This window comes from Stegodyphus dumicola, chromosome 4 (assembly GCF_044657685.1).
Source record: "Stegodyphus dumicola isolate Sdum_Otavi_A_Nest chromosome 4, ASM4465768v1".
In the NCBI taxonomy this organism is placed as follows: domain Eukaryota; kingdom Metazoa; phylum Arthropoda; class Arachnida; order Araneae; family Eresidae; genus Stegodyphus; species Stegodyphus dumicola.
This window is the reverse complement of record NC_140771.1, coordinates 180,769,079-180,792,466: the sequence shown is the minus strand read 5'-3', so window position 1 is coordinate 180,792,466 and position 23,388 is coordinate 180,769,079. Positions and strand designations below refer to the sequence as shown.

The 23,388-nt window shown below is 35.1% G+C and overlaps 1 protein-coding gene across 4 annotated transcripts in view; it reads right to left on the bottom strand.

The window, feature by feature from the left end:
• LOC118183184 (uncharacterized) overlaps positions 1–23,388 on the bottom strand; it is a 77,258-nt gene that overhangs the window by 45,308 nt on the left and 8,562 nt on the right. For all 4 annotated transcript variants that reach the window (XM_035352634.2, XM_035352635.2, XM_035352633.2 and 1 more), the window contains exon 4: positions 12,986–13,150. In XM_035352634.2, the coding sequence (XP_035208525.1) occupies positions 12,986–13,150 (165 nt within the window). The remainder of the gene's footprint in view (positions 1–12,985; positions 13,151–23,388) is intronic.

The window sequence follows — 23,388 nt, the reverse complement described above, 5'->3', positions numbered from 1 at the left end:
TAAAAATGCCCACATAGCTAGGCCATTTGCCAGGATTTGAACCCCGAACCGAACTACCAGTGTTCAGTGGCTTCCCTATTCAGTCGCTAGTGGGCCACAAGGAAATGAAAAGAGAAATTATTGCCATAATAGATCACAAATTGCAAGGCAGAAAACAGTTGAAGATAGAAAACAGAAAACAGTTAAGTCAGAGAAGTCAGTTAAGAAACAGAAAACAGTTAAGTCAAAGAGATTGAAGAAAAAGTTTCTGCTGTCGAATAAAAAATTAGTTACAAAATTTCTGCTATCGTCAACAAAGTTGATAGCTTAAAAAAATTCATTCCGATAGCAGAAAACAATTCTGACTGCTTTTAACTCTTACTTATGCCTTCTTAATTTCTCTCTAAAGCTAGCCTTGTCCAATGGAAAGACCCCCTGGCAAATGTAAAACACTGACTTTTCTAGAGTGGCAAAAGGGAAGGATTCCGAAACTAAGGCCTGCCATCTTCTGGCTTCTCTGAGCGAAGATATAGCAGATATCCTTCAGAGAGCCGTGCTTTGGTGAGAAGTGTTTGTTGTGTTCTAACTTATCTCACTTGCTTGACATAACATCAGAATAAGACCATAGAATTCATCATGGCAAGGACAAGATTGTGCATGTCACTGGCAAGAGCCTTGAGCACCATGCAGGTGACAGTATGACTTTGCTCAGTTCCACCCCTCCCCAATTTTGATAAAGAATACCCTGGAGGTCTCCCACCCCTCTTCCCCCACCACCAACCTCTTGAGAGGACTTTCAGCTCGTCATGTATTTAGAGCACCCCCATGCACAAAGATAGTATACATTTAGAAATATCCATGCCTTTTCCAGGATTGTAATGAAGCTCTTCGGTGCTGCAGTAGGCTCTTCTAACCACTATACCCTTTGGGTGGTGAGCAGTGTTTAAAAGACTATAGCAGGCGTCACTTAAAATCTCATCAACAGGGGCCCACAGTAGCACCCAGAAACTCACCACAGATGTTGAAAGGCTGCCTAATCCAGGATACTGTGATAAAGGAAGCACTGCCAATGGTGGCTGTCAAGGATCTAAAACTGGTTTAGTGTATGCCATGAAAACCGATGCAGCCCAGCAAGCTACTCATAGAGTCCATCACCTATCCAGAACTACTCATGTCCAGGAGTCAATGGTTCGAGTGAATGCTCATCTAGACATTTTAACCAAGCAAGTCAATGCCTTGAAGCCAGGTAGAATTATAATAAGCTGATCCCAAAGTGCTGGAAATGCAGTCTGAAAACCATATGTGAATGAACTGCAGAACACTTGGACAAGGATACTAAGACCACTCCCCAGAAAGGAGATGGAAAACAAATTAGTGGCTACCTTTACAGAGTGGAGGTTGCCAGATATAAAGATGTGCCATTTTCAAGCACTTTAGATTTCTGCAGTGAATGGTGGTAGTAATGGACTCATCATCATGGGTCTTGTAAATGGAATTCCTTGTAATATGACCAGCAATATAGGAGCCAATATTAGCATTATCCGAAAAGATCTAGCTCAATGACTGGAAAGGGATGTCATCTGGATGTGCCCTGTGTTACTCTGCAGACTATGTCCAGCGATAAAATCAGCATCATGGAAAGTTAAACATTAACATCAAGTTTAAAAGTGGCACCTACCATAACATTCAGACTAAACTTTCTATGAAAATCCAATTTTTCCTTGGACTTTGCCGAAAATAAAAGCTTCCAGAATGGCATAATATAAGAACTATAAGAGCTGGGAAAGAGTACTATTAGCCTTGGTGCTCATCGGCCGATCAAGAAACATCATTACGGTGAAAACTGCTAATGTATGTGACAAGGCAAAAGTTACAAGGAAAGGTAAAGTAGTCGCTATATGTACTTCAATGACCAGTAGTCCTCCAGTTTTTCTGTCTTCAGAGAGCATAACATTCGAGTTATTACAGAATGCACAACTAAGTGATAAAGAAAGAAGTACTGTAGAATATGTCATTAAAGAATATCCAGATGTTTTCTCCCACATATCTTCTGACGTAGGTCAAACGAGTTTGGAAGAGCATAAATTTGATATGAAGTATCATCCACCAATCTAGAAATATCCAAGATATCTATCGATTCCTAAACAGGAAAAGGTAGGAAAACTTCTAAAGGATATGCAAGGAAGCAACATTATCAAGCCATCAGCAAGTCCTTGGGCCTCTACCATTAACCATTATACTGGTCAGAAAGAGAGATGGCTCAATTACATTTTACTTTGTCTATGAATGGTTGCATGACATCATGAAGAAAGAGAGTTATTCTCTTCCTAGAACTGACAATATTCTAGACAATCTTTCTAGAAGCAAATGGTTTTTGATGCTTGACTTAAAGAGCAGATATTGGCTGATAGAGATATACTCTGATGATTGAGGAAAGACAGCATTTACTACCAGAGAAGGACTTTGGCAGTTCCAAAACGATGTTGTTTGGATTATGCTGAGCGCAGTTAACATTCAAATGCCACAAGGAGAGCACACTGAGAAGTAGAATGTAGCCTATCTGATATGCCTGCATGACATCATTGGAAAAAGTTTAGAAGAGAAGGAGAAAATATTAGGAAGATCCTTCAAAAACTGGAGGAAACCAATCTAAAGTTAAGTCCTGCCAAATGTAAATTGTTCAGACAGGAAATGAATTAACTTGAACATATCATCTCTGCCGAAGGTGTGTGTATGGATCCAGAAAAAGTGTTGGCAGTTAAAGACTGGAGATGCCCCTAAAATGTCCATCAGCTCAGAAGTTTCCTGGGCTTTGCACCTACTATAGGAGATTTGTGAAGGACATATCTTCCACTGCAAGATTCCTTTACAGATTGACAAAGAACAAATAATAAAAGTTCTTGTGGACAGGAAATGTGAGGATGCATTATTACTAAGGTGACCATTAGTCTCAAATTTTCTGTCCGTAGCCTGATTTTTTAAAACTCATTTTTTGGTCCTCAATTTACAGCATTTGTTCCAAAAAACAGTAGTGTGAGAATATAAAAGTTTAAATGTGAATATTTATTTAAGCAATGTAGACTGCAAACTGAGAATACAAGCATAAGTTAAAAGACGTACGCCATACTATTTATACTGGCCGTATAAATAGGGGATTCCTCATCTAGTGTTTAACTTAGAAAAATTGCAGTGGGAGAATTCTATTCCTTATTCCTGATTTCTCTCCTCAACTCCCGAACATACACGGAATTTTTGCTGCCAGCTTACAATTGCAGATCAGACTTACAGACAACACTGCAATTTTTAATTGATATATTAATTCGATTGTGATTTAAATTTATATATATATATATTTATCAACTGTGCATTATACATATTAGTATATAGCATTCCTTTACACATTATTACATGACATCTAAAAATAATTCTTTTGTCATTTGCTGAAATTTTATTGTAGATATATACATCTAAAATCATCTTTCTTCTGTCATAGTTATATCGTAAAAGTTTTATTCCATCGTCATTTTGATTTTGCATAAGGATTAAAAAAAATTGGACAAAACGATGATGTGTAAACACATTTCCCGTTTGGCAATGACATATATTTTTTTAACTAGCAGTTTCGCTGCCAGCCTTCGTCTGGCTTTTAAATGTACTGGAAAAATGGCTGAAGGGAACACCAAACGTTAAATTTAAAAACTGCGTAGAATTTACTCTGCAGAAAAACTTCATTAAAAAAAGTTATTACGTATAACAAAATACAATGAAATAAGAAATATCCCTTACTACAAATATTAATTATCCTAATAAATAAATTAACCAACTTCCCTTTGCAAAATCTTAAAACTTAAATGGTATAAAGGTGTTGGTGTTGGTGTATTTAATTATGGCAAAGCACACGAGGGCTATCTGCCTAAGGGGAGGGATGCCTTTCGTGGAGGACTTTCTAAGGGAAACTGGCTCGTATACACGTTACACATGGGGAAAACCACGAAAACGCCCATGCAGCCAGCCCGTTCGCGGGATTCGAACCTCGGACCGAACTACCAGTGTTCAGCGACTTTACCGCTCGGCCGCTGGTGGGCCTTAAATGGTATAAAGGAGGTTAAGAACTTTGTTTCCTAAAAAAATCACTCAAAACTTTTCAATATCTTAAAAACAGTGAAATGAGCAATAAATAACATAAAAGAATTCAAAAAACAAAAAATTCTGAAAAGCAAAGTATAATTAATGATATTTTATCTTATATTTTCAAGAGAAAAAAATTACAATGAAATAAGCTATATCCCTTAATACAAATATCCTAATAAAAAAAATTAACCAACTTTCCATTGAAGAAAAAAAATCATGCAAAACTTTTCAATATCTTACAAACAGTGAAATAAGCAAAAAATAACATGAAAGAAACTAAAAAAACAAAAAATTCCATGCACAAATTTACTCTGCAGAACGACTTTATAAAAGCCATCAATACAATCAATATATATATAAAAAATATACCAATCTCTTAAAAACAGTGACATAAGAAATACGATGAAAAATTGTTGCCAACCCCATATTTCTAAAAGAATGAAACTATTCAAAATGATGCGATTTCATCAAAAATTTATCAACAACAATAAGAAAGGAAAATTGTTACCAAAATCACATTTTTAAAAATACGAGATGTGAGAAGCGTACTCGGAAGCTTTATTTAAAAATACAAAATATAAAATATTATCATTTTTCCAAAATTCTTTTTGTAAAAGCAGTCGCAAGGATAAAAGTTTAACGTGTCCAAAAATCAAAGAAAATAAACTGTACATTTTTAAACATAAACTTTTTTAGAAAAAATTCTGTTGAAAAGGTGTTAAGCTCACTTTGTTAATAAATTCGTATTTAATTGATTTATTGAAACACAAAATTTATTTTAAGTTTGTAAAATAGGTATGTGCCTACATTTCATGACGATGTGAAAATGGAGTGAGTAGAGTAAAATCTCGCTTTCCTATAGCCCATTATGTCTCAAAATGACGCGATTTCGTCACAAAACATAAAATTAAAAAAAATTCGAATTTGAATTTCGAAAAAATCGCTTCGAGGTGCACTGGCTCTTGTCTATATGCACCAAATTTCGTAGCCGTGGGTCTATTAATTTACGCGCAGTGCGAATAAAAGACACACACACACACATACAGACAGACTCTTTTTTTTATTATATGTAGATATTAGCAACGGTGCATTACATACATGCTAAGGGTACGTTTTACTGCAATTTAATTTATTTGTGCCATTGATTTTTTTTTTTTTTAAGTAGTGGGTTCAAAAAAAGATAGTGCACATTTAACAAAAAACTACAGAAGGAATACCCGTTTATTGAAAAAACCTATGAGCGATTCCGATGTACGAAGCAATATATGTTATACAAAATTTTCAATAAACTATGGTGAATGTACAGCTATTAAACTTCATATATATAGTAATAAACATAAAATGTCAAATTTCGCTGTTGCATCCATCTCATCATTAAAAACTTTCTTGAAATAGGAGAAAATTTGTGATAAGGAAGAATTAGCTGAAGTACTTTTGCATACCATACTATTTGCAAGAACCATAGCTTTTTGTTTTTGGATTGTAAGTCCGAGCTGCTTCAAGCAGCATTTGAGCCTAAATTCATGTGCATGTGCGAACTAAGCTCAAAGCAATAATACTAAATGTTTTCATGCTTTATGCTTTAAAAGCTTTGCACAATGATTTGAAAAAAAAAAAATTAATTTGCTTCAATCTTAATTGATGTGACCAGTCACAAGGAAATAAAACTTTTCCCAACACTTGTTAGATCTACAGATTAGCGTTATGGAGTTTGACAAATATAGAGAAAATAATGTTTCTGTTAAACTAAAATGAAACTGTAACCATGGTTTAGATGGAGTCGGATGTATAGCACATATTATCCATAATACAATAAGAACATCAGCTGATATTTTGCCATTTGGTAAAGAAATGATTATTTCTAAGATATATTTTATATCTTATATTGTTAGAAACAATGAAAAATTTCTGAAACTTCATAGAAACTGATTTTTTAATGATACTAGGGTATTCACAAGGCTCACGCTTATTTTAAAATGCTTTGAAAATCCAGTGGCAGAAGCTTAGCTATATTTTATTAACACTCAGGCTTCAATATTTCATAACGTTATTACAACAACTGAAAATCAAACCATCTGCGTTTGATGTAATTGCTTCAATGGATGATCTGAAAGCTTCAATATTGAGCAAATCAGAGTATCACTTTATTACAGTAAATGTTAAAAAAACTCAAGGAAAACTTGAAGAGAATGGAGACGTGTCATAATATGAAGTTATTGAATTTCGAGAAGCTATTGTTTCATTTTATCAGGCTGCTGTTATGTATTTGCAGAAACGGGGCGAAAAAAATGTTTCAGGAAATGGAAACATACAACTGGATGATATTGAATGAAATCCCTTCTTGGAGTCAAGTTGAAACAGCTTTTTTGTTAATTAATAAAATGATACCAAATCAATATTATTAGAAATTGATATATATGAGGAATATGTTTACCTTAAACAATATAGCATGGAAGAAAAAGTAATGTCATGGTAAAAAAATAAAATAAGAGGTGGATGGAAATGACTGCATATTTTAATCAGAACCAGACTGCTTGTTCAAATGTTTTACAATTGTCAGTTTTTCTTTTGCCTTCCTGGTACTAATGCTGCAACTGAGCAAGTATTTAGCCTCATGAACAGTTTTGGGGCTAGTGATAAGACACAGCTTTAAATGGACACTTTTGAAGGATATGATAATCACCAAAATAAATTTTGATAAAAATTTTACGGACTTATTTAAGAACATCAAAAAAGAAAAAGATGTTCTAAGAAATATAATGCTACTTCATCTAAATAATTTATAATGGTTATAAATTTATTATTTTGTCTAAAAATAAATACTACATTTTGATTTACTCTTTATTTATTAAAAAAATATTATATATCACTATTAAAAAATAAAACAAAATTTATTTATTTATATTTACATACACTGCTGGCCATTAACATTGCAACACCATGAAGGAAAGCATATACAAAAAAGATATTTATTGTACGTGAACAGTATGGAATGAGGATAAAATCATTAAATTTGTAAGCAGTTTAGGAATTTACAGTGCACGAAATTAGTAGATACAGCTGCCACCCTTGGCATCTAAAATGGCCTTTACATGGTTAGGCATGGAGTCGAACTGGGCTTGGATGACAGAAACAGGCAATTTAATCCACTCTATGCCCCACTTCATCAACCGTATTAGCTGGAGAAGGGTGGTGGGCCAGTCTCTCCACAACTCATAACCAGATGCTTTCAGTGGGTGACAGATCTAGGAACCATGCAGGCAAAGGCAGCAATCAAATACTCTGTGTATCGAAGAAGGTCAGAACGCAACGTGCAATATCTGTTCTTGTATTATCTTGTTAGACGATGGCATTTGGCAGGCCTCGAAGATAGAGCACAACCACTGGATGTAAGATGTCAGAAATGTACAGATCTGCGTTCAAATCACCATCGATCTGAACTAGAGATGTGCGTGTTGTGCACTCAAACCACTGCACCAGGTGCAAGGCCCCTGTGCCAATATTGAATGCAAGCAGGTGACGTGATCTCCTAGGAGCCTCCAGACACGTATACGGCCATCAGAATATTGCACTAAGAACCGGGACTTGACTGAAAAGACAACATTGTGTCACTCCTGTGGTCCGTGATGTGGTTGTATGACTTTGCAGGGCTAACCTCACAATATGTATGTCCTCTCGGGCATTGAGATCTTGCATGCCGTTCAACATGACCCTCAGCAACCCATTGATTCCATATTTGCATGACAGTGGTTGGATGTTGACCAGTGCGATGGGCGATATCCTGGAATGATAATCCACAGTCTTGATAGGCAATTATCCGATCTCTATCACATTCCGACACTTGCTGGTAAACATTCTTATTATTCGAGACATAACATGATATTCTGAGCAAACTCCGACCTTACAATGTGCTTTCTGAATGAGAAATCCATTACACAATTTTCTTTTATGCAGATCTTAAGATGTCATTTCTCCCTCCTGCATTGTCTAAATGTGCTGAAATACTAATCATTTGCATATCCTAACCTCTTCTTCCTTTTATGTGATTTTTGACGTTCATCAGATCATTCCTTCCTGGTGTTGTAATTTTAATGACCAGACGTGCATAAATATTGACCTATATACCACTTCCACCAAAATAACAATAATAATTAAATAATTTATTTGTAAAAAATGTATTAAAAAATTAAATATATATGTGTGTGTAGAAAGAGAGAGAGTGTCCTGAATTTCAAACTTTGAAACCTAGTCACCTTAATTTTACAAACTTAAAATTGGAGACGAATTATTGTGTCACCAAGATAGAGTTGCTCACAATAGTTAAAGCCATAGAATATTTCCACCATTACCTCTATGGCAGAAAATTCTTACTCTGCACAAATCATGCATCGTTAGCTTGATTCTTAAATTTCAAAAATCCTGATAGCCAAATAGCCAGATAGGTACAGAGACTCCAGGGATATATTACTATCCGTCATCAGAAATGGTCGTCCCACAAAAATAGACACCCTGTCCAGAAGATCCTGCCCAGAAAACTGCTGATATTGCTCAATTTTCAAAGCAAAATATGAGCAGCTTATTTTTGGTCATACAACAAGTTACAATTTCAGCACCGTGTGACCCAGCCGCATAGAGTGACAAAGAACAGTGGAAAGACAATGACATGAAACCATAACTGGATTTCCAGATTTGCAGTGCTTCTTTAATTACATTCCAATAAAGGAAGGAATTTAGTCTTGGCTGCAATTAAAGAACCTCTATAAACTAATTGGCATAGACAGAACACAAATGACACCTTTACATCCACAGTCAGACAGTATGGAATAAAGGTTTAAGAACTATCCTCTACAACATCTTGCCAGTGGTTTCCAGAAACCAACAGGACTGCACCACAAGTTACCTCTGTTCTTACTGGTTTATACAGTGCTGTTCAAGAGGCTACTGGCTATTCCCGATTCAGATGATCTTTGCATAACCTTTGTCTGCTTGTGATCTGTTGTTTGGTTGCTCTCCAAATGTGCCTTCTTTGCTTGGGTACATTCAGAATTTCGAGGCATGGTTTGGAGTGAAGCACAGTTTTCTACAAGAGAGTCAACTTGGCAATGGAAAAGATAAAGAGCTGATGCGACACAAGATCAATTCAACGAAGCTGAGAAGCTGTTGTTATGGGATCCGATTCGATGGAAAGAACTTTCTCCTGCACCGTAGTCACCTTGAGATGATCCAGTGTCTAATTTGGACCTGTAAGTCATGAATGTCTAAGCTAAAATTCATTCATTATGATATGCTAGTCTATTAATATGGCTACACCATATAGTCCTTATAATGTATGTAAATAGTATACTAAGATTATGGCCCTATTTGTATACAAATTTGTAAATTCATGCATTTATTTATTTATTTGGTATTCGTTTAGTGTATGTTATTTATTTAAATGATTATTAATTTTCCTTAGTTGTATTACAGTGTCTCCTCCAGGAAGCCTGGGACATGCTGTTCTTTTAAAGGGGGGGGGCAATGCTATGAATTTTGTATTTATGTATATAAATTTAGAGAAATTATATGTAAATAAAATTTAACATTAAAGGCCTTAGAAATGTGAAGTGCCACTAGAAAAACAGAGGAAAGTCTATTTAACATTGAGGTAAATGACTATCTTGTCAAATTGGCAAATTAGCAGCAAGCAAATGATGGTTTTGGCAACAAATTCTTCCTGTGAAATTTGGCGATAAATCGTCAAAAGTCATCAAACTTGGTACCATCTGGTCCCATATTTATAACTAGTTTTATCCCTATGTTACTGTAGCTGTGTACGCTTTCCAACAATTTCGAGAAATCAAAGATACTGAAAATTTCTTGGCGGACCAGAGGAAAACTATATAAGACCGAAAAGAGTATCAGCTTAGTTTTGTTCAGAGCTTTGCTCAGTATAATGAGAGATCACAGTGCTAGCATAGGCATCTGTGAATTCTTTTGTGTGATTTTATACTTGTGTTCAATGTTTTTAGTAGTTTCAAGTGATAACTACTGATAGTACTATCATATCAAGAACAGCTGTATAAGTAACTTTTGTGTGAAGAGGTCCAGAGCTACACACTGTTTTTGGAAAAATAAATTTCATCTGTGTGCATTCAATCCATTATGGTCCCGTATGCATATAACAGTATCTTAAATCATAGCACTGAACATATAAATACATAAACAAGAATATAATTGCTGCTTTGTAGCTGTTGATTCAGTAACTATACTTTAAGTTATCCAAAGTCTACAGCAACCAGCTTTTTTTTTTTTTTACTAGTTAAAGAAAATATTTCATAAATTAAAGTGGGTCAAGCAAGAGCAGCATGTAACATTGTAACATGGCAAAATACAAAGAATGTAAATACGACCAGTACTATCTTTCTACACTAATCACAACCATGAACAAGATCCAGGCTGAAGTTTTACCAATATGAGAGCTAGTTTTCCATTTTATTTATTTTTTTGCCATCTATCAAAGCTATACAGTGCAAGTATAGCCTTTTTGTATATCATTATAAAGTACAAATTCAGAAATTTTTACCTGTGTTTGGCTTTTGTTGGTCTGGCTAAACTGTTAAATCCTTATATATTCATAGATACAAGAGAGAGAAAGGAAGCACATTTTTAGTGCACAATACAGCATTAGTGTAAACTTGAATATTACTGCATTTAATATTGGCAATTTTTTACGCTGCATAATCTATCAAATAAATTTAATTGCAGTTTATATACTAACAAATATTGCATTAGGAACAACTTTCTTCAATAGGATTTCATACATATGCTGTAAAAATTGGAACGTATCATCAACAGACATGATGTATTACAATACTTCCTTTTTTATTTTCTTTTATGAATTCCTTTTTATCAATATAAATACAGTTCATAATGAAAACAAATAATCTCAGTACATTAAGCACATTATTATGCACTGTGAAGCAATTATTATAAAATCTTCATTTAGAAAATAATTAGTGCATACAAAAGACAGCATGACACAAGTATTTGTATGCATAAGAAAAATAGAAAGTTATTTATCATTTTAAATAATATATATATAGAGAGAGATAGAGATCAATAGTTGAAAAGTGTTTATTTTAGAGCTATTAATATCATGCAGAATGCAGGAAAGTAAATAAGACAGAATATAATTCTACCAAAAGTGGCAAGCTACCTAACATAAATAAATCACAAATCAAACATAAAATTGTAAATATGGAAATCAATCTTGAAACAAAATGTAAATTAAAACTAAAACAGCAAAAATCTTTGTACGAGGTTTCTCAAAGCCAAGAAACATGAAAAATTAACCCTGTTTCACCAGGATTCAAATCATAGATCTGCTGCTTTATTGGATGTGCAACTTTTTACATCATGACAGCAAGCATAATGGAATGCAAGAATTCCTTATATCCTCCCTTGTTTACTATACAATTAGAGAGAGGCACAAAATTGAGTTGATGAACACCAGCTAATGACAAATTATCATACACTACATTTTAATGTAGGTGCTAGAGACTACCAATTTTTACAAAGCAAGAAATGTAAGAAATCAACCATTTCCTTGTAGGATTCAAACAACAGATCTTCCATTGCAAGTGCATGCATTGAGTTTTAACGAAAGTTTCCTATCACTGCAAACATCATCTGTGCCAACAGTCTGTGTTGCCCTGTTTAATCATATTTTGCCAAATGACTTTTGGCATTTGAAAGAAAGCATATCGTTATCATTAAGTGAAAGAAGATCAGTATCAGTAAGATAATCAGTATGCAACCATTTAAGTTGTGGTTTATTATTTAAGTTAAGTTAAATGTTAGTGTCATGTCTATTTGTCTATGCACGAGCTGACTCAAGCAGATTAGGATCGACGTGTTCGGGCCTGCATTAACCTGCTCGAATATCAACAAAAGGACAAAATTCTGAACCGGATTGACACTTGTGATGAAAAGTGGATCTACTTCAATAACACAGGCCGAAAAGGGGTTTGGTCTGCATTCAGTGAGCCAGTTAGCAGCATCACAAAATGCAATTTGACTAACAAAAAGATCATGCTTTGTATCTGGTGGGATTACCCACAAACAGTATCTAGAAAAAGGTAAAATCCTCAACAGTAAGATGCTAGACCGTGTTGACAGTGTTATCACGTAAAAAAACGTCGAACTGAGTTCCAGTGTAAAAAGGTAAAGTTCCATCAAGATATTGCAAAATCATATGTGTCTGCATTCATCTTCTGCACTTTATACAGACCTTTTGTCACACCCATCATATAGCCCTGACATTGCTCCTTCCGACTTCTATCTTTTTCACACCTGCAGCTACATCTTGCTGGTGCTATCTTCTACTCTGCACAGGGCGTCCGCAATGAGGTTCATCTGTTTTCAGACTTGTGACCACCAAGTTTCTAGGCCTAAGGCTTTAAAGAACTAACAATACGGTGGCAGAAAATCATAGATTTGGGTGGTTATTATGCTTGCACTAAAGTTTTATGTTTTTAACTGCTTTCACGTTTTTTTTTTTTTTCCCTTCCTAATTTCATTAAGAATATTTTTGGGGGTAAACTTTCGTTACAACCAGATACTACCACTTATACCATGATAGCAGATACAAGTGAACACAATAACTCCTTTAGACAATAAAAAGTTCAACCAAAAAAGGTAACGTTTTAAGCATTTTATTATTATTAGACATAGCAGTTTAAAATGCAAAAGTACTAAGTATTTATTCATTAATTTTATTTCACATTTTTGTCTCCAATATATTAAATTTTTGGTTAAGTATGAACAATTAAAAAAAATATTTGAATCTATGAACCCTTTTATCACTATTAAAAATATAGATAAATTTAATACTTACTTTTAGTAATTCTATTAAATCTGGGTACTGATTATCTTCTGCTATATCTAAAGGAGTTTTATCAAATTTACTCACTGCATGAACATCAGCAAAGTTTTTGAGCAATGTTTTAACAATATGATAATGGCCCCGTTCCGTTGCCCAATGCAAAGGTGTCATTTTCAGCTGCAAAGACACAAATAAAAAAATCTAAAAAGTCTGACATAAATAAAAATTTTAAAAAGGGGAAGGAGAGAATAAACTTGGGAAAATATATCTTTTAAAGCACATATACTATATTCTGATATAAATTCAAAATAAAAAAATACACAAACAATCAAGCACCACAGAAAATTTTATATAAATTCATAGCAAATCTATACCACAGAAAATGCAACCTAAAATACAAAACAACAATTGCATTACACACATTTATCTGATTTTTTAAATCTTCAATATAACAGGTAAAAAAAAAAATATGCAAAAGAAATTAACAATATATCACATATCATGCATATTAGCAAGAAGAGAGCTAAATGAGGTACCTATTGCTGGTGCTTCAATTTACTGATAGCCATTATTTCAGAAAACAAACCTTATCTGACTAACGTACTTCCTTGCTAAAGTGACTGCCATGCTTAGTCACTAAAATCGGCAAACTTGATTGTTCAGTGTGCGCTGTGCAAAATTTTAAATGTTGCCAAGGGTTTAAGACAGAGCTACTTTAACAAAGAAATATCTTAATTTATTATAAGTTTAACAAAGATTTAATTCACAAGTTTCAGGTAAAGAGAGAGAAAATTTTGGGGACCAAGTTTATCAACTTAAATTCCTTCTATCGAAACACCATAAAATTGAGATTTATTATGAGACCATGAGAGTAATAATGCAGGGATAAACATTTTCATGCTTATGGGCATACTCAGAAATATTTTTGTGCAGGAATACTGGACAAAATTAGAAATGAAAAAAATGTCCCATTATAATAAAACTAATGCTACATTTTTTTAATTAGTAAATTTTTTTCTTCCTAATTATTAATAATTAAAAAAACTTTAATTTTTTTCATTCTCACCAAAATCTTACTGATTATAGTCAGTGATTTAAATTCTAATCCTCACTTTTCCAAATGCCCTTTGTAGTGGCACATCAGTAATGGCTTTTAAATAAAGTGCTCAATCATTTAAAAGAAAAAAAAAAAAAAAAAAAACTTACTGCTGATACACAGTGATCTTGACTAAAGTGCATGTTTAAACATGATCTTTCTGCTTATGTTATGTAATTCTAACATGTGGCATAAATTTTGCTTCAGTGTAGTGTTAAGAATGGAGAACCCAAATAATCATTTTTATAATATTATACCCCTTTATTTTAAAATGGAAAAATGTCAGATTGCTTGCAAAATTTGTGCTATATATGGACAAAGTGCTGTTTCCTAACGGTACAGTTCGAAGTTTCGACTTATCATGGACGAAAAAATTATCCTATACCTACACAGGGACAGACAGACATCTTCTAAAAATAGTAAAAATACATTGAAGGGAAACTTTATTCACTGAAAACCAGCTATCAAATGTTTGTACCAAAAACCTTACCTACCTTAATGTAAGTTGGCAGAAGATCAAAATCAAGGAAATTATTGAAAATATTCAATGATAAAATTTTAGAGTATTTTCTATAGTATCAAAAGACACACATCTTGCCTTATCTATTATCTACCATATATACTATTAAAACTTATATTTGCCTTACCTATTATCTACCATATATACTATTAAAAATTATCGTTATAAGCTATATTACACACACATGGTCGCATGAGGCAATTTTCTTTTTTTTCTTTTTCTTTTTTTTTTTTTTTGAGTGGCATTACATGGTTGCATGATCATGATTTCTTTGGTCTTTCTTTTTGTGCTTATGGGACTGAAGAAATTAAGATCATTCCATTAAAATATCATGTTGCAAAGTCCAAGGAACTCAAGCATGCAAACACCTTTCTGCAAAATAGCACCACCATGATGAAACCAGTTACAGACAGAGTCTGTCAGAATATTACCAGTGAAAAAGTCAAATAATGGACCAAGCAGAAAATTAAAATATCTGTCTTCAATTAAAAAGCCATCATAAAAGAGTAAAATAAATTACCAATAAACTCCACAGGGTAAAAATACATTTGCATACTTGCCAACCTATGACACTCAAAAATCAGGAGATTTTTCACAATGTCAAAAAGACTTTTTAAATGATAAAAATATAGTTTTTAATAATGAATTTGTAAGGATCTTTAAGTTTTACTAACGTTTATTTTATTTTAAATCTTTACTATCACTTCTTATTTTCTACTTCCGGCCAGAATTATAAGCGTTAAGGTTTTTATGCAAAGTTGTCTGGCGAACGCCAAGTATTTAAGTTGTGGCTTTTTGCCAAGCGAGAGAGAGGAAGCAGTTGAGTCAAAGCAGGCCGCTTACCTTAGAAGTTACGCAGTTGCTTGTTGCCTTCCAGGCCAGAGGTTTTAATCCTCTTGATAACTTTTAAACGTATTGTAGTGTTCTCAGTTATCTGTACTACATACGCCTTCCTGTTAATATAAGGCCAATCTTCCACGTTTTATTATTCTAAAGTTAAATTAGAGTTTAGTTTTATTTTTATACTTTTACGTTAGACCCCGAGTAGCGGGTCGGTGTATTCCGAAGTACGGAAGTTATTGTATATAGAGAAAAATAAAGGGTTTTGTATACCCTTCGTCTGTATCCTGTCTACTTACCACAATTAGTGAACATAGCTTTAGTAAGCTCTCCGTTCCGAGTCAGGTCCTTGTATGTTCCCGAAGATAGTGGCGCCCAACGAAGAAGAATAACCATGGCCGAGTTTCAAGAAGAACCTGTGCTGCCTGCAGAAACGGCTCAGAATCCAGAAATGCCAGCTGCCGCCCTGGAAGGATTTGGTTACATCGTCCAGACCATGCGAGCTTCGATGAAACCAGAAGCAACATTTAATGGAAACTCACCGGTAACCAGTTTTTTGGAAAAATTGGATGACCACTTCATGCTCTACCCCATGCACGAGTTTCAAAAAGTTACCTTAGCTACCAGCGCTTTGAGGGGCCAAGCGCTTAACTGGTTCAAATGTATAGGCAGAAGTCTCTTGGGTCAAGCAGGAAGTCCCACCTATACTTACGAAAATTTCAAGACTGCCCTACTAAAAGCCTTCCCTGTTGTAAGGGATCGTGCGAAATTAGAAACGGAACTTTTCAGTATATATCAACAAAGAATCGAAAACCTCTCGAGCTTTATTTTAAGAAAAATTCACGTTTTCAAGCTGTTGTATGGAAACCGTCCGGATCCTGAAATAATTCAAGTGATTTTGCCGAGGTTACTACCCCAAGTGCAAGACTTTATTGAATTAAGAAATCCGACTACACTGGAAAAGTTATTTGAGCTAGCAATCCAGTTTGAAAGTAGAAGAACGGCGGATGTCGAAAGAAGACGCCAGTATCAACAGCGAAACCAATTTGGTACGCCAAGACTACAGCAAACTCAAGCACATGGCTACGGAGAAAAAGCGAATCAGTCGGCAAGGAAACCCGAGCATTCAAAAACAGCCGGCGAACGTCGACAGTTCAATAGCAACCCAGGAAAAAAGTCTCAAGGCCAGTAGAAAAAGAAGGAAAGCACGCAAAGGAAAAATAATTTAAACTAAAACGGATTTCTGCTGACGAGAGGGTGCGGAAATCCGAAGGCCACGAAAACCCCTCTTCCTACAAGTTAAATACAGTAATGGTGAAAAATTTGACTCTTCCGAAGATTGAAGTCTTGGTGAATACTATCCCAGCCACCGCACTCCTGGATACCGGCGCGCAGTGTTCCTGTGTGGCAGAACAGTTTTTTAGGAAGTATTTTCGCAAATACCGCATATATAATGCGGATAATACGACAGTGTTAGCGGCGCAAGGAGAAAAATGTAAGTGCGTAGGTAAAGTACCTTTGTATATCCGTATCAAGGACGAACAAGTAAAGGTGATGTTTTTTATAGTAAAGAATCTGCAAGCACATTTAATTTTAGGAATAGATTTTCTTTCAGAAGCCCAAGCTACGCTGGATTTTAATGAAGCGTCCCTTAAGCTGACAATGAAACCAGTTCGTACAGAAAACGCTGAACCGCCGATGTTAAAACTTGACCACCTCCCTAATGACGAGCAAGGAAGAATCCGACAAGTGGTAAGTGAATTTGCTTCGTTATTTAGTGATATTCCAGGATTTACTCAGGTTACTAACCATAGTATTGACACCGGAGATGCAATGCCAGTTCATCAAAAACCATACCGGTATGATAAGAATAAGGAAAAAATTATAGAATGGCATATTACCGATATGCTACGTAAAAAGATCATAACGCCCATCTCAAGTAGTTATGCTAGCCCGGTGGTTTTATGTAAGAAAAATAATGACTATCCTTTGACGCATCCAAAAAGATGGAGATTCGCTATTGATTACTGTAAATTAAACTCCATAACTAAATATCCGGTATATCCGTTACCGATTATAGAAGAAATTCTAAGGAACATAAAATCAACCAAATTTATGACGACTTTAGACTTAACGACTGGTTATTTTCAAATAGGGGTGAGGCCTGAGGACGTGCCTAAGACTGCTTTTATAACCAAGTCTGGCACTTATGCATTTTTGCGTATGCCGTTTGGCCTTTCAGGGGCCCCGGCAACATTTCAGCGATGCATGGACATTGTGTCAAGACCTGTTCTTGGAAAGTCCACATTTATCTATTTAGACGATATCATTATTACTAGTGATAATCTCGACCAACATGTACAGGATTTAAGACAGGTGTTTTCTTTATTAAATAAGGCCGGTCTAAAAGTTAATGTCGAAAAGTGCAAATTTGCAGCCCCTGAATTAAAATATTTAGGTTACAAAATATCTCAAAAAGGGATCGAGACAGATGAATCAAAAATAATCACTGTACAAAAGTATCCGACTCCAAACACGGCAAAGAAGCTCTCTTCTTTTCTAGGACTTTGTTCATATTATAGGTCCTTTATAAAAAATTTTGCAGCTATTGCTGAGCCATTGTTAAAATTAAAAAGGAAAAAGGCAAGATTCTCGTGGACGGCCGAAGCCAATAGTGCTTTCGAAAAATTAAAACAAGCATTAACGCAAGCCCGTGTTGAAATTTCCTGAAAAGGATGAGAATTTAGAAATTTCAGCGGATGCTTCGGATTATGCGGTAGGAGCGGTACTTTCGCAAAATCAGCAGCCCGTGGCATTTTTTAGCTGAACTTTAAATCAAACAGAAAGAAACTATTCCGCGACCGAGAGAGAGGCACTTGCAGTTCTGTTAGCAGTGCAAAAGTTCCGAGTCTATTTTGGAAAGGCGCCGATAACAGTGTACTCTGATCATGCGGCGGTAACTAGATTGTACTCAGGGAAAAATTTATCCCCAAGGTTAATAAGATGGGCACTCAAGCTGCAAGAATATAATCTGGTAATCAAGCATATCCCCGGTAAGGAAAATATCGTAGCAGATGCCCAATCAAGAATTAAAATAGATGAACAAGGGAATACCGTAAAGGTGGCAATGCTCACAGCATGTACAATAAATTCCCGAGAAACTGTAATAACTGAACTGGGTAAGGATCCTGAGTTTGGAAGCATTTATGAGTATTTGAAGGATCCTGAAAATTTTAGCCACCAAGATATTGTGGCGATAAGAAATAGGGCGGCCCATTACGAACTAATAGATGGTCTATTATTGTATACAAAAACTACGAATTCCAACAACGAATTTCGACCTGTTATCCCAGCTAGTCTTAGATTAAATATCCTGCAGGAGCTCCATGACAGCCCTTTAGCTTCTCATGCTGGTATTCGAAAACTATCCAACGCGTACGCGAGGCAGTCTACTTTCCTGAACTGCAAAAGTTAACAAGGGTGTATGTCCAGTCCTGCCCAACATGTCAAGCAGTTAATTATATCAATTTCCGCCCGGCCGGGTTTCTAAATAGTATTAAATCCAAATTTCCAAATGAAATAATTGGCATCGATTTATTGGGCCCTTTCCCAAAAAGTCAGTTAAATAAAAGTCGCTATCTCCTTGTTATGGTTGATCATTTTAGTAAATGGACCGAAATTGTTCCCTTAAAACGAGCCTCCGCGAAATTAGTTACTGATTCTATTTTAAATAAATATATTTTAAAATACGGGGCGCCCCTAAAAGTTATATCGGATAATGGTCCTCAATTTGTAAGTAATATATTTGAAGACATGTGCCAAAAACTGGGCATACGTCATTTAAAAATGGTCCCGTATCGGCCGCAATCAAATATAGCAGAACGGGTCAATAGAAATATAGTGAAAATTATCCGTAGTTATGTTAAAAATTTTCATAAAAGCTGGGATAACTATGTCAATGAATTTGCTTTCGCCCTTAGGACCGCAAAACATGATACAACGGGCAAAACTCCTGCTGAGTTATTTCTAGGCAGAAAGATTATAACACCGTTAGATAAATTATTTTATGTGCAACAAAGAGCCCCAGAATTTAAAATGGGTGGTATAGAAAAACTAATAAAAGAAGCAAAAAAGAATACGGAAGTAGCACAAAGAAAACAGAAGCTCTATTATGATTTGAAACGACGGGGAGTAACTTATAAAGTAGGGGATGAAGTTTTAAAAATTAAGCATTCACTTTCTTCAGCACCAGAAGATAAAACTGCCAAATTTTTTCCACGATTTGAAGGACCATATGTTATAGAAAAAATAACTCACGCTGTAGTAGTGTTAAAAGCCAGAAATGGTGAAACCTGTTCCGCAAACATTGATCAAATCAAGCCCTACTTCGATCGTAATAAAATGCAAATATTTTCAGATCTTTTGCAGGATCCGGCACGGCAGACACCGCAGGCACAAGCTCCAGAGGTGGAAAAACGACAGGTACAAGGGCAAGCCAATAAGAGGCAGGAGCAAGTGAAACGAAAATTGTCCCGCGGAAAAATTGAAGGTAGCAAGAAAAAGAAGCCGTTCCACCGTCCAGAAAAGAGAGTTCACGAACACCCCCAGAATGAAGAAGGGAGAAGGACGACGTATGTGAAGAGAACCAGGAGAAATGACGGCAACTATAACCCGGCTCTAAAACGGAAGATCGACTCATCTGACAGGACTCTCCGCAGTAAATGTAGCCGAACTGCGGAAGGGCCATCAGCGGCGGAGTAAAAGTTACAAGGAAAATTTGAACGGCCAACAACGAGGTCCAAGCAGGAACACGACAGAAGTTTCCCGGTTCCGCCAAGACCAGCTGCCATCAAACGGCCAAGACCACAAGCAGAGGAGAAAAAGAAGGTATTCAAGGGTGACCGAACTGGTGAAAAAAGGAAGCTTCCAGAGGAAAGCACTGAAGGGCGAGCCCGTACAAGAAGGAGGATAAATCACACTACTATCTGCAATACCCTTAAAGACTGGGCCCAGAAAAGGATGTCCGAATATCACAAAGATAAGTAAAATTTTATGTTACTTTGCAAACTTAAGTTAATCTTTCATTCTTACTGCAAGTGGCAGATTTCAAGAAGTTTTACCTCATGCGAGGTCTACCTTTATCGACAAAAGGGCGAGAAATGAGTTCTTACCGATTTTGGTATTATGTTTTTCAATTACTCGCGCGTAAAATTAAAAGTTGGTGTATAATAGCGTTGTGTAAAGACTTAAATATTGTAAAAAGTTATTGTATAAATTTTATTTAAAACATTCTAGCAAGAAAGAAGTTTTAGTCTGAAAGACTTTTTGAAGTGTATTATTTCAATGTAGAAAGAATTGGCACTTGCTTTGAAAAGAATAGAAGTTAACAATGTACTACTAATGTATGTTTCCAAATGTGTAAAATTAACGGCATGTTAATATGTTCTTATATACAATGTGAACTGTTATTTTAAATGTTAAGAAATACCGTGATATGGTAAAAGTGAAAGTAATGTTAAATTTTTTTTTTATTCGTGTGACTGTAAAAAGACTAAAGCATGGCGAATATGTGTTAAAGGTTGAATGATGTAGTTAGGCTCTCTGACGCTACACTTTAGAGTTAGCCACTTTTAGAATAGTACCTCAGGGTTTAGAGTTGAAATTAGGATGTGTTAAGAGGTCTTGTTATGTTGAATTTTAACACGTTAGTGTTTTGATTGTAGGAGGAAGTGTGGAACACGTAGACAGAAACACATTCGTGTTTGGTGTTCTTTTACAACACATGTCAGAGAGCACGGGGAGAGATAATTAAAATAGTCATGAATGAAATAAGAATGTTAAGTGAAATATAATTATACATGTTACTTGCCGTTTCATTGTGTAACATTTCATTAAACTAGTTTTCCTTCCAGATCTCTGGAAGGAACCAGAATTGAATAAAAGCTCCTGTTTAGATGCAGTACAGATGAAAAAAAAAGTGTGTATCCTGGGAGCTGCTATTGTAAAAAAAAATTTCTTTCTTTTAAATTTCTAGTTTCTAGCGAAAAATATTTGTAAAAGATTGGCCTCGCATTAGATTCTAGAGCTAAAAGTTTTCAGGTCGTTTTAGACCTCAGTTTCAAACTAATTAACTCTGGCGGGAAGTATGTAAGGATCTTAAGTTTTACTAACGTTTATTTTATTTTAAATCTTTACTATCACTTCTTATTTTCTACTTCCGGCCAGAATTATAAGCGTTAAGGTTTTTATGCAAAGTTGTCTGGCGAACGCCAAGTATTTAAGTTGTGGCTTTTTGCCAAGCGAGAGAGAGGAAGCAGTTGAGTCAAAGCAGGCCGCTTACCTTAGAAGTTACGCAGTTGCTTGTTGCCTTCCAGGCCAGAGGTTTTAATCCTCTTGATAACTTTTAAACGTATTGTAGTGTTTTCAGTTATCTGTACTACATACGCCTTCCTGTTAATATAAGGCTAATCTTCCACGTTTTATTATTCTAAAGTTAAATTAGAGTTTAGTTTTATTTTTATACTTTTACGTTAGACCCCGAGTAGCGGGTCGGTGTATTCCGAAGTACGGAAGTTATTGTATATAGAGAAAAATAAAGGGTTTTGTATACCCTTCGTATGTATCCTGTCTACTTACCACAATTAGTGAACATAGCTTTAGTAAGCTCTCTGTTCCGAGTCAGGTCCTTGTATGTTCCCGAAGAAGGTAAGAAGGAACATTGACCCTGATAAATTAACTTAAAGTAGCAACTAATTCTTAAATGCAAGCAACACAAAAATACCTTACACATAAAAAAAATTTTATTACATGCATCATTTAAGAAAAAAAAAAAAAAAAAAAAAAAAAAAAAAAAAAAAAAAGACACTTTAATCAGTTTTTGTACAAATGTTATAAACAGTGGCAGATTCTGCTTTCTTTAAGAAAGAAACTTCATCATTGTGTTCACAGCAATTACCGCGTAGGCCTGCTTTCGCTAATAAAAGTTTTTCTAATGTGCCATCTCTAATATTAGATCTAAATTTAGTCGTCATTTTTGCAACAACACTGAGAATCCTCTTACACTCTGCATTACTATAGGGAACTGTCAAGACGGCCAACACAATTCTAGACAGTTCACTATATTTTAAAATTCCATCAGCACCTTTCAGTTTTGCAATTAAACTCCACTGGGTGTCAATCGTAGCTGATTTTATAACTTCATCCAAGTTTTCTAATTGTAAACTGCTGTTATGCAGCTGTTGGAACTGTTTCAATTTTTCCTTCCTTTTAGAACTCCTTTCAAGATAATAATAAATATCAATGTGTTCATCCACATTTATTGGTAAAGGAGTTGCCCCTTTTCCAGCTGCTAAATTTAAGAGGTGACAGGTGCACCTCATAATCTGAAAATCTGAATTTTCCTTTCTTAAGATGCCTGCAACACCAGTCTTCCAAGCCTACCAATACTGGTGCATTATCGGCACCAAGTGCTAAGCAATTATCCAGAGGGACTGCAGTTTTCTTTTAAAGTTTTAATAATTAGCTGTGCTATATTAAAGCCTGTCAAATGTCCTTCTAAAGTGGGAACATAAAGTAAACTTCACTCAATTTCTGAAGACTCTGGATCAAAAAAAGAAACAACAATTGGATACAGTTTTGAATCGGTATTATTGCTTCCATCAGTAGAGAGGCAGACCGGAGCTGTTTTAATGCAATCAATAACTGAAGATTTATTTTTCAAACCCATTTCTTTAACAATTGCACCTGTTTTGATTCTTGCACCTTGAGTATTTCTTAGCGATTTCACTATCGGGAAACATTTTTCTAAATAAAGCTGCAGCGTGATCCGATGCATTCAGTGGCAGGTTGTGCTCCAGTAAAAAGGCAGAGAACAGACATTCTGCATTAATAACTTTTTGGTCCTTTGTTTCCGAAGAAAAATTTAATATTTCGTTTTTTTTTTCAAAACAACTCATGTTA